Genomic DNA, 13,245 nt, shown 5'->3' on the forward strand with positions numbered 1-13,245 from the left:
AAATGCAGCAATGTACAGAGACATCTTGGATGAAAGCCAACGCTTCCCATCCAACCTGATGGCGCTTGAGAGGTGCTGCAAAGAGAAATAGGCGAAACTGCCCAAAGATTGGCGTGCCAAGCTTGTGGCATCATATTAAAAAAGACTTGAGGCTGTAATTACTGCCAGCAAAGTAATGAGCACAGGATGTAAATACTAATGTACATGTGATTTTTTATTTTTTTATTAATTTGCAGAATTAAAAAAACATGCTTTCACAATGCCATTATTGGGTATTCCATTTTGGAATAAGGCTGTAACATAACAAAATGTGGAGAAAGTGAAGCGAATACTTTCCCAATGCAATGTACCTTCACAATTCCTAACGACATCCCTAAGTAGAAGCGTGTACCAAGGAAAAATGTTGGGCCCAAAAACTGAACCCTGGGGCACTCCGCCTGATGCATGTCCAACAGTTAAAGTTAAAGTTAAAGTACCAATGATTGTCACACACACACTAGGTGTGATGAAATTTGTCCTCTGCATTTGACCCATCCCCTTGATCACCCCCTGGGAGGTGAGGGGAGCAGTGGGCAGCAGCGGTGCCGTGCCCGGGAATCATTTTGGTGATTTAACCCCCATTTCCAACCCTTAATGCTGAGTGCCAAGCAGGGAGGTAATGGGTCCCATTTTTATAGTCTTTGGTATGACTCGGCCGGGGTTTGAACTCACAACCTACCGATCTCAGGGCGGACACTCTAACCACTAGGCCACTGAGTAGGTTACCACAGCCACATAGAAGTCCACCTCTGGAACAAACGCGTTTGTAATTACGGTTGATATCTCTGTATTTGAAAAGTAGCCAATATAGTCTAACCCTTCAAAATAAATGCAAAGGTCTTTTCATTCTGCATTGGAAGTGTGACAAGAAAAAGGAAAAAACAGTATTTCTTGCCCTCCCCTTCTAAAAACACACAAATACACACACACACACACACACACACAATGGCACTCCTCATTACCTCCAACGGGGGTGTGTCTGAGGTAAGGTGAGACAGGCTGCCCCATTGATTTCTTGAGATGATTCCCTCTGTATCTTTTGCACACTGCTGTGAGAAAAGAGTCAAAGGAGCTTTCTCCACTTCCTGTTGGACTTCACAGCACTAACAGCAAATGATATGGTCTTTTTGCACACCGAGGGCGTTCTACTCAACTGTATACGGAGAAGAGGGAGGAGTACAGATGAGTGTTTGGTGAGTTTTCCCTCGGTTGCCAGTTAAGTGAAATGATCGTCCAATGTTAAGGGTGTTGTATTCATTTGCTGGGGCAGTTTGATAAGATTACTCTGAGCCCTCGGAAACTTAGCCTGCTCTCTGGTGTGAATCGAAATGCCCAAAGCGCTTTGTCACACTCTAACAGAGCAAATAAAGCGCTTTGTTGGAAAAAGTGGAAAATCCAAATTTTTTTGTCATATTGAATGGATGGTGAAGACCTACCAGCAATGTCTGTGGTTTGGGGGAAATGGATTAGTTTTAACCATGCAGTTGTTTTTGCTATGCATATTACAAACATAGGTCAATGGGCTTGTCTGAATTTTATGCAATACTTGTTTGCAGAGCCTATATATTTCAATGGGTAATTGGGATGTGTGAATATAAGGATATAACTTACAAGAGCACAAAGGCTTAGCATTTGAATACTGGCAAACAAACAACATTTGCTAAATGGAGGAAAGGATTAAGTCGATCAACTTTAAGATCGCATGCCCGCTGAAATAGTGTGCACATGAGCGCGGTGGTTTGGGTGCAGTGATCTGTGGGGCGACAAACAGCGATCATTATTATAACATTTTTTATTGATGCAGACATGTTAAAAGTGCAATTTAAAATGTTGACAATGTGCATTTATCATAAAAAATGAAGATTATGACAAGCAGAAAAACTACTTTCTCCCATTGAGGCTATACGGTGTGTTTTGTCTGATTACTCGATTAATCGAACAAATTAATCAATAGATTGATTACCTGATTACTAAATAACCGATAGCTGCACCACAAGTCAGGACACATTGAATTTAAGAGAACAAACTGTAATAAAATATATAGGATCATAAAGATTATAATTTAAAAAAAGGGGGAAAACAGATTGAGTCCATTAATAACCATTAGGAATATAAAAAAGAATTCTAAACATAATGGGGAAAAAACGTTCTTCTCCCAGTCACTCCTCCATATATTCCTTTTTAAGCACTATTTTGGCTTTAGTTGTATTAACCAATGACCAGTTTCTTTAGGCATTAGTTGATTATCTTCATTATATCTGTGTTCTTTTCAACAATTAAGTTACAGCACTGCATTACACTGTGACCCTATTTCGAACAAAACACTTGCATGACATAATTAACCACCTACATCATGCCAGTGCACACATAAAGCAGCAGCTCCTGGCAATTAATTACATGAGTGCACTTCAAATAACAAACTAAATTAAATTGCTCAATCACCTTGACATGGCATTCCTCAGTGTAAAGTAATGTGTTATATCATAAGTCATAGTGCATATTGCACATACATTGTGCATTATATTAAACTGTATATGATTTTAAACACATACAACTGTAAAGTTAGAAAATGACCATGTCTGAGGGAAATCGGACAGCTGCAAAACCATCTTATTTTCATTTATACCAACAGATCGAGTTTTACTGCAGTTATGAGTGAGTACCTTGTATAGGCATGTTACTGCAATGGACAATTAATGTAAACATACATTTTTAGTGCATGGTAACACCATACTTATCAGATGGACATATACTTAAATATAGCAGATATTTTATTTCATTTTGAAAGGTATCAAAGCAGTTACATGCAATGTCCATCCATCCATCCATTTTCTACCGCTTGTCCCTCTTGGGGTCGCAGCGGTGCTAGAGCCTATCTCAGCTGCATTCGGGCGGTAGGCGGGGTACACCCTGGACAAGTCACCACCTCATGATTATAAACACAATATAGGACGGGTTTTTTTCTATTACAGTAGTACCTCAACTTACAAGCTTTATAGGTAATGTGACGGAACTCTTAACTCAAAACACTTGTATCTCAAATCAATGTCTCCATCTATCCATTTTCTACCGCTTGTCCCTTTCGGGATCGCGGGGAGTGTTGGAGCCTATCTCAGCTGCATTCGGGCGGAAGGCGGTGTACACCCTCAAATCAATTTAATTGGTGCTCTAGCCCCCCAAAACAGCACAATTTTGACATGTGACATGCCTTTTCAAAAGAAAACAAATGTTTAGATAAGAATTATTGTATAAAACAACACAATATAATTTACTAGTCACAACTACAATAGTTTTATGAAGTAATGCAATATTAATGTACACCATGTGCTTTGGAGGGTTCAATTCTTTGGTATCTCCTCCCAGCTGCTTCACCACCAAACAGACCATCAGCAACTTTTCCATATTTTAATGGATAAATGTCTGCTATTTAGATATTATTTTAACATTCTTGGCTGGCATTAGACTCATTCTGCTTCAGTACATTGCAGACCAGCAGTGATACACTGGAATAAAATTCACATTAAAGATTGATGTTTCCTTGGACAATTTAACAAGTTACAGAACGTGATGAATAGTGGAAACAAAATTCCATTGAGACACACATGTTGATGCTGCCAAAGTGCACTGTGTGTCATGATTCAGTGTGAATGTAGTTAAAGACAAGCACTGACATCTGCTTTACCCACCTTGCATCATCAGAGTGAGACTTTATGGCAGACATTGTGCCGTGTCAAATTAAGGTGGCTGTCTGGCTTGAGGGTGCAGTGTTTTTCTTCATAACAGGAATTACGACTGAGACAGCTGAGTGTGCATGCTTTACACTGCCTTTAAAGATGACGCTTGTAAAAGTATCTCTTAAGGCCTACTGAAATGCGATTTTCTTATTTAAACGGGGATAGCAGGTCCATTCTATGTGTCATACTTGATCATTTCGCGATATTGCCATATTTTTGCTGAAAGGATTTAGTAGAGAACATCGACGATAAAGTTCGCAACTTTTGGTCGCTGATAAAAAAAAAGCCTTGCCTGTACCGGAAGTAGCGTGACGTCACAGGTTGTGGAGCTCCTCACATCTGCACATTGCTTACAATCATGGCCACCAGCAGCGAGAGCGATTCGGACCAAGAAAGTGACGATTTCCCCATTAATTTGAGCGAGGATGAAAGATTTGTGGATGAGGAAAGTGAGAGTGAAGGATTAGAGGGCAGTGGAAGCGATTCAGATAGGGAGGATGCTGTGAGAGGTGGGTGGGACCTGATATTCAGCTGGGAATGACTAAAACAGTAAATAAACACAAGACATATATATACTCTATTAGCCACAACACAACCAGGCTTATATTTAATATGCCACAAATTAATCCCGCATAACAAACACCTCCCCTCTCCCGTCCATATAACCCGCCAATACAAATCAAACACCCGCACAACACACTCAATCCCACAGCCCAAAGTACCGTTCACCTCCCCAAAGTTCATACAGCACATATATTTCCCCAAAGTTACGTACGTGACATGCACATAGCGGCACGCACGTACGGGCAATTGATCAAATGTTTGGAAGCCGCAGCTCATGCGTACTCACGGTACCGCGTCTGCGTATCCAACTCAAAGTCCTCCTGGTAAGAGTCTCTGTTGTCCCAGTTCTCCACAGGCCAATGGTAAAGCTTGACTGTCATCTTTCGGGAATGTAAACAATGAAACACCGGCTACGTGATTGTGTTGCTGCAGCCGGCCGAAATACACCGCTTCCCACCTACAGCTTTCTTCTTTGCTGTCTCCATTGTTCATTGAACAAATTGCAAAAGATTCACCAACACAGATGTCCAGAATACTGTGGAATTTTGCGATGAAAACAGACGACTTAATAGCTGGCAACAATGCTGTCCCAAAATGTCCTCTACAATCCGTGACGTCACGCGCAGGCGTCATCATACCGAGACGTTTTCAGCAGGATATTTCGCGGGAAATTTAAAATTGCACTTTAGTAATCTAACCCGGCCGTATTGGCATGTGTTGCAATGTTAAGATTTCATCATTGATATATAAACTATCAGACTGCGTGGTCGGTAGTAGTGGGTTTCAGTAGGCCTTTAGTCTCACATGCATTGATGTTCACCATGAAATCCTTACATTTTGGTCTAACCCCAAACATTCTTTAAGGTTCACATCAGTCAAAAAGCAAAGCAAATAATTGTTGTGTTTTACCACTATACATCCATTTATAGGGAAACACTTCTAATATCTCATAATAATAATAATAATAATAATACATTTAATTTATAATGTACGATTAATCAAACAAGATCTCAAAATGTTAAAAAGTTGAAAACAGGGTGGAGAAGACAAAGCATACTGAATAAAAACAAAAATAATATTAGTATATGCCTTTCTGAATAAAAAGGGTTATATTAGGGTTAATAACCCTTTTGTCAACAGCCTTGTGTCAAAATTTGCACAGTAGATCTGTATATTCTTGCACATCTCTATCACACAGAACCCAGCAAGGTGTGAAATTGCTGTAACTGTGTGCGCTTTCACATAATAACACCGACTCCTGCAATCAGCTCCAGTAATTTGATGAACAAAGTGTGGTTGGACAGCAACATCGCTTTTCACAAACGCAATATTTCCATTTCACTTTTTGATACCATCATAAACAGGAACGTGCACGCAGATTTTGGGGGTCAGGTGCTCAAGCCAAAACAATAATAAATGGGTTATACTTGTATAGCGCTTTTCTACCTTGAAGGTACTCAAAGCGCTTTGACTGTATTTCCACATTCACCCATTCACACACACATTCACACACTGATGGCGGGAGCTGCCATGCAAGGCGCTAACCAGCACCCATCAGGAGCAAGGGTGAAGTGTCTTGCTCAAGGACACAACGGACGTGACTAGGATGGTAGAAGGTGGGGATTGAACCCCAGTAACCAGCAACCCTCCGATTGCTAGCACGGCCACTCTACCAACTTCGCCACGCCGTCCCCAATATTGATATGATTGTTATTAGGATAATCAATCAATCAATCAAAGTTTATTTATATAGCCCTTAATCACAAGTGCTTTGAAGGGCTGCACAAACCACAACGACGTCCTCTGATCTGGGTGGGGGGCTGGTCAACTGGTCTAAAACAGAGTCTATTTATAAGCTAGATGAGTTTTAAGGTGGTGCTTCTACCAAGGTGGCATCTCTGACTGTTGCTGGTAAGGCATTCCAGAGCGCTGGATTAGTACTACTAAGACTAATACTAAGACTTTTTTTGGACTCTCGGGGTTACTAATAAGCAGGCGTTCTTACAATGTAGATTTCTGGACAGAACATAGGGTCACAGCAGGATATTTTCAACTTATATAGTAACAAATACAAAATCAAATTAGAACAAACACATTTGTAATTATGGTTGAATACAAAAAACAAAAAATAAATGTGTACACATTTATGGAAAGATTTGGGGTATCCATTGCAAATAATTTAACAATAGCTTCTCTGTACTATAAATTGGACAAATTCAATTGTTTTGTTTCAGTTAAAATCTGAATTATTGAGATGAAAGGTGGGTCTTAAGTTGAGCTAGGAGAGTCTAGTGAGGTATATTTGTTGTATATTATTAAGACCCACCTTTCAACTCAATAATTCAGATTTTAACTGAAACAAAACTAGTGAACTTGTCTAATTTTTAGAGCAGCGAAATATTAAATAGTTACAATGAAAAACCCTTATTTTTCCCATTTTCCCAAGAAATTTCCCATGTATTGAAATAGAAATGTTGACAGGTATGCACTCCCTTCCCTCACTAAACATGACAAACCTCAGTCAACTGGACAAAGCTTTGAGTTGTTTTTGTAATTTGTTAGGAAAAGTTGGTCTAGTGGCGTTATGTTTTCAGCTACACTAATGTTGTGGTTAATTTTTAACTAAACAATGTGGTGATATCCTTTACACACTGATGTTGCTTTTTGATGCAGTACTGCCTGTGGGATCGAAGGTCCGTAATATCATCGCTTACGTGCAGTGATTTCTCCAGATTCTCTGAACCTTTTGATATTACGAACTGTAAATGGTGAAATCTCCAAATTCCTTGCAATAGCTCGTTGAGAAATGTTGTTCTTAAACTGTTCGACAATTTGCTCACCCAATTGTTGACAAAGTGGTGACCCTCGCCCCATCCTTGATTGTGAATGACTGAGCATTTCATGGAAGCTGCTTTTATACCCAATCATGGCACCCACCTGTTCCCAATTAGCCTGTTCACCTGTGGGATGTTCCAAACAAGTGTTTGATGAGTGTTATTATCTTTTTGTCTGGTGCTGCGTGTGAAAGTAGACTCGTGCTTCTCAATTATTTGCTGTTATGCAATTTTGCCTTCACCCCCAATCTTGGCCACGACTATGAATAATATCTTTTGTCTATAACAATGTATCTTTGTCAACATTAAAGAAAACAAAAAAAGTAAGAAATATAGATCAACTTACAACAAAGAATAAGTTAATTTAACATTGTTTTTTAGTCTGTAACATAAAAGATTTAAAGTGCAGCAATCTGCCTAAAATACATTATAAAAATCCTTATTTAAAGTGTAAACCTTTTTTGACCGACTTGACCCGTTTGAGAGTGAAAAATAAAATACAATTAAAGTAAATAAATAATAATACATTCAAATTGATCAACAACAATAACTTAGGAGCAAAATATATAAAAAACACTTTAACCTACGTACACATGAACAAATAAAACAATTTGTGCTGATGTATTTTTTAATCAAAATGAGGAAGTCAGGATTAATGGCTACAATGAGCGCGTTATGGAGTGCACAGCTTTTCGGAAGGGGGTTTGAAGCAGGATACTGATAAAGCATGTTCCCACTATTTGACAAGGCCCAGCACACTACATGAGAAGGAGGGGCAGGGGTGTGGCATATTAAGCAGTTTGGGCAGGTATTTTCACAATATCTCAAATATATTCCCTGTCAGAGAAATTGATTACAGATAGTATTTTTTGTTGTTTTTTTAATGAAGAAAAAAAGGGCTCCAGCAGAAGGGGCACATTTCTGATGCAGGACAAAAAGGCAGGTTCTTTGCACCACGAGGGGTCTATCTGTACACGTGCCTGATCGTAAACTTGCTGGGCGACTTGTCCCTTTGGTCAGTGTCTTTCACTCAGAGCAGCTTTGACGGGAAGTGGCTCTAGTGAGGCGTGTAATGTCCATTTTGAACAATAAAGGTTTCCAAATATGGTTCCCAGCTTGAGCCGCTCTTGTCCTTCACACATTCTTATTTTTCCCGCTCTCAGATCATCTCTGACCTGGAGTCATGGAACGAGGAGTTGTCCCAGCAGATGAGTGACTTTGACACAGAGGACCTGACGCTGGCTGAGCAGAGGCTGCAGCATCACGCGGACAAAGCACTCACCATGAACAACCTCACCTTCGACGTCATCCACCAAGGCCAGGAGCTACTGCAGTACGTCACAGAGGTCCAGGCATCAGGTGAGTGAACCGTTGGATATACAAGTCCGACGTTTGAGGCTTGAAAGCTGCTGTCTTCGTGTGTGATAGCTGTGTTAAATGCAGAGGTAATAATTTTTTAGGAATAATAAGGCACAAAAAAACTTTTTTTTACCATTAATAGTCATGCTCCACCAATGAATGCTGCAATGAAAAAAGATGACAATTTAAACAGATTATTTTTTTCCAATCGATCAATATTTATTTACCATTCATCCATCCATTTACAATATAAAAAATATTTTACAATTGTAAACAGCACGGTGGGAGATGGGGTTAGTGCGTCTGCCTCACAATACGAAGGTCCTGGGTTCGATCCTGCGCTCGGGATCTTTCTGTGTGGAGTTTGCATGTTCTCCCCATGACTGCGTGGGTTCCCTCCGGGTACTCCGGCTTCCTCCCACCTCCAAAGACATACACCTGGGGATAGGTTGATTGGCAACACTAAATTGGCCCTAGTGTGTGAACGTGAGTATGAATGTTGTCTGTCTATCTGTGTTGGCCCTGTGATGAGGTGGCGACTTGTCCAGGGTGTACCCCGCCTACCGCACGAATGCAGCTGAGATAGGCTCCAGCGACCCCCCCTCCACCCCAAAAGGGACCAGCGGTAGAAAATGGATGGATGGATGTAAAGTCTGTTACCACCCATTTGTTGTCGATCTTGTAAATTATTGCATTGTTGTCTTTGTAAAGGGAGAATTTTGGATAAAACCCTTGCTTGGCAGTATACATATACAAAGTATAACGTGCCCAGTTTCAGAATTTGATACGACTATTCACAATCCATATATATTTTTCCATTTACATTCTATAATAAACGAGCTGTCAATAAATTGATAATCACTGAAATCAAATGTGAATTATTACTGACAAAAGTATGCCATGTTATCTGTGTATTGTTCAGGCGTAGAACTCTTATGTGACCGAGATGTGGACATGGCCACTCGGGTTCAGGATCTCCTGGAGTTTCTCCATGAGAAGCAGCAGGAGCTGGATGTGGTGGCTGAGCAGCACCGGCGACATTTGGAGCAGTGTGTCCAGTTGAGACACCTCCAGGCTGAGGTCAAACAGGTACATGCTCAAATATGAAGGGGGTAGGCGATGACACACTAATCTTAAAGGTACAGATGCCCGATCCCAATGATGAGATCGGATCATGGGCAGATATCAGCCTTTTTTAACTAAACAACAATCGGCTGATGAGCTGCGAGGCCAGCCATTCATTGCCGGAGCTGTGTCCTCGTGTTTGCATGGCTAAAGATTGTACTTGCATGAAAGGGATGCACACTCAGGGAGACAATATTACACTTCCATATTCCTTGCTATCCACATGCAGAAGTCGCATAAATTCCAGGAAGGTGCGCGTCCTGCCAGAACACCGACTGGAATATGAGAGCGAGCTGCAACGAACGTGTCGTCTATCCACATTGCAAAGCCCTTTCTAAGATACTAATCCTCACCACAATAGTAGAAAATAAACAAAGCTTATCTTAAGTACCTTTATCACTGGAGGACTAGATAGAAAAAAATGGCTAAGCATGCTACACAAACACACTGAGCGGGAGGACACAAGAAGCTAACCGCTAAAGCTTCAATGTAAAGTAGGGGTGATTGATCCAGATGTCGATACTATCGATACCTAGTGTAGTATGAGTATATAAACCATACTAAAGTGATTACATCGGTAATTTTCTTTTCTTGTACTTATTATCATTACAACATAAATTTGTAGTCATTTTTATTATTTTTTCACAAACTCAGTGAGTAAGTCTCTAGATCAGGGGTGGGCAAACTTTTTGGCTAATGGGCCACATTAGCTTTTGAAATTTGACAGACGGGCCGGGCGAGCACATGATGTATTTCAAAGTATATCATATCTATTGGAATTAAGAGTAAGCTTCTCAAACATGGGCTATTTTAATCATAATACATACATTTTCAACAATGTCAAATCAGAACATCAAAGAAACATAAAAATGGTATTAAAGGGTTAACACTTACATTGTCTTTTAGTGGGAGCAGTGTTGTTGATCACCCTTTTCGCATGGAAGTCTAGTATCAATTTTGTTGTGGAAATTCTAAAAACAGAGATCTTTGCTCAATTCTGTTAAAATATTTGGCGGGCCGGGTTAAAAACACCAACGGAACGGATGTGGCCCGCGGGCCGCAGTTTGCCTATCACTGCTGTAGATAGAGGAAGGATTTGAGGGCAAAGCCCAAATGATTTAAATGGAAGCCAATAGTAGTTTATGCTTTTGTTTATTTATTGTGCACTATCCACCTAATTTTGTTCCAAAAACTGTATGTAACATTCTGTAGCACTATTTTAACAAAGCATTGGTATTACATCAATACTAGCAAATTCTAAATTTAATAAGATAAGCTTCACAAAAATGTTACTTGCTATAAAATGTTTGCAGTTGTATGATTTATTGTCAAAGAACTCATGCCAAAAAATCAGATCGGGATCGGATGCAGAAAATGTTGTTGGAAACATTCCTACTTAAAGGCATTTAGGACAACCTTACACCTTTTCAGAGAGTTTGACACTTGAAAATTTGGATAAAAAAGGCTGTGTGGCTTGGCGATGTGTTACGGAGGCGGGCATTTGGGTGTTCACACGATTTTAATAACATGTTTTGCCACAGCTTAACATGATGTCACAGCAGCTAAAAGGCTTTTCTGTCTGTACACGACCATGCACTGATGACTCACCTCTCGCCAATGTTTCTCCTCTGTCTCTAGTTTTTGTATTATTCTTGATTTAGAGGCAGTGAGAAGGGTCAAGTACTGTACTGTAGTCTATGATTAGATGTGGAGTAAGGCCATGAGAGCAGCACTATATGGACTTAAATATTAAATATTACGTTACCATGGTAAGCTTTAGTTTTCTTACTTTTCAGGAAAGGCTTTTTCTGCCCCAGCAGGCAAAGCCATGTCCATAAAGGCATGCTTGGGTACATCTGGTGTGCAAAAACTTAAGAACCTTTGAATCAACCCCATCAAACACTTTTGACATGAGAGAGAGAGAGAGAGAGAGAGAGAGAGAGCTTGTTTGTCAGCTGCTACTGCCCAACTTCACTGATCTTTGACCTCGCAAATGTTCTTCTTTGCTTTTAGGGCAAATTGTGCAGAAAACCATCCCAGTATGTTTTTCTTTTATCATCACTTCTTGTAGGTGATCAGATGTACTAAACTGACATCCATTGTGGCAAGAACGATGGAGAGAGAGAGAATCTTTTGTGTTGTGTCAACATATTTGGACAATCAGAAATAATAATAATAGACATATTGTCTATCCCAGCAATGCAATTTTCGAGCTTCTGGATGACTTAAGGTCTGATTTGGAGCCAGCATGCAACAAAACAAATTTAAATATCTCCTACGGTGTATGGAAAAAAACTCTTGCAACGCAGCATTTTCTTGTATCTGGATCAGTGCCGACATTTTCCAGAGTAAACTTTCGACGTGCTTTAAAATGGATTCCGTCGAACCAAGGAAAGTTGGAGGAGCGCTTCTTTGTAGCCGAGAAAAGGTGTAGCAAACTGAAAATGAATGCCGCATGTTCCACAACATTGCAAAACACCACAGACTGGAGCATGATTCCATAGTGATAGCTGGCAGTACATACAATATCCTCTGTTAAATAAGGCGGTCTGCACCACTTTTGCATTTGTTATTAATTGTGCATGCGGTCTTAGTAGATCACCTACAACACACCTACTAATAGTATGTGCTAATGTATTGTTTACACATACTATTTAACAATTGTTATTTAGGATCTTAGTTGATCAGCCCCCCAAATAATATTGTAGACAAGGTTTTTGGAAAACTAATACGAATAAGACGGTCACAATGAACATTATGTGGATTAGAAGTACATAGATACATTTATTCATGTGTTAAGTAAATTGTCAACATGACAAGAATGCAATGTTTATTACATTGATGGATAATCATTCAGAGCAAGGCCTTATTAGCTGCATCACAGCCAACATTCTAATGAAAGCAAAATAAATTGCACCCAGATTAACACAGCAAAACTCTCTTGATGATGCACTGGCATCAACATGACAAGAGGATCACAAATGTGATTTGATGCTCAAGTGTGATACCGTTGTGACCCACACTGTTACCTCTGCAGCTTTGGATTCTTCAAGATATTTTCTGTTGTTAGTTGTGTTTACACAACACACCATTTTTGAAACTCTTCCCAATATTGCTACTGAAGTTGGAGAGGGGTTAGCTCACTCAAAGAAAGGTTTTGCAATTTAAGAGAGACGCAGGCATCTAATCTTGTGTTACATCATCGATTTTTCTGGCAGTCTCATTCGGAGCATCACCCGCACAGCAGGTGTGCACGTTGAGTCAGTGAGAGAAAAATCATGTGTTTTTATTGTTTTGTATCTACGATGAGGTAGCGACTTGTCCAGGGTGTACCCCGCCTTCTGCCCGAGTGCAGCTGGGATAGGCTCCAGCACCCCCCGCGACCCCAAAAGGGACAAGCGGTAGAAGGTGGATGGGTTTGTGATGTACAACTGGTGCAAACATTGATAGTATGCAAGAAAATACGGACTTCTAGGACGCTCGATGCATGGTCACATTTGCTAAACCTGCACAATTGAATGAGATCCAATCCAAGAGAGATGCCCAAAATTCTACCTCTACAAAACATTTTGAGTGATGCTGATGAAGTG

At 40.1% G+C, this 13,245-nt stretch overlaps 1 protein-coding gene across 5 annotated transcripts in view; it reads left to right on the forward strand.

The window, feature by feature from the left end:
* The window catches only part of LOC133660186 (triple functional domain protein-like), a 251,212-nt gene that overhangs the window by 163,166 nt on the left and 74,801 nt on the right, over positions 1 to 13,245 (forward strand). For all 5 annotated transcript variants that reach the window (XM_062063430.1, XM_062063425.1, XM_062063427.1 and 2 more), the window contains 2 exons: positions 8,335 to 8,530; positions 9,453 to 9,619. In XM_062063430.1, coding sequence (XP_061919414.1) covers positions 8,335 to 8,530; positions 9,453 to 9,619 — 363 coding nt within the window. The remainder of the gene's footprint in view (positions 1 to 8,334; positions 8,531 to 9,452; positions 9,620 to 13,245) is intronic.

This window comes from Entelurus aequoreus, linkage group LG11, assembly GCF_033978785.1.
Source record: "Entelurus aequoreus isolate RoL-2023_Sb linkage group LG11, RoL_Eaeq_v1.1, whole genome shotgun sequence".
NCBI lineage: Eukaryota > Metazoa > Chordata > Actinopteri > Syngnathiformes > Syngnathidae > Entelurus > Entelurus aequoreus.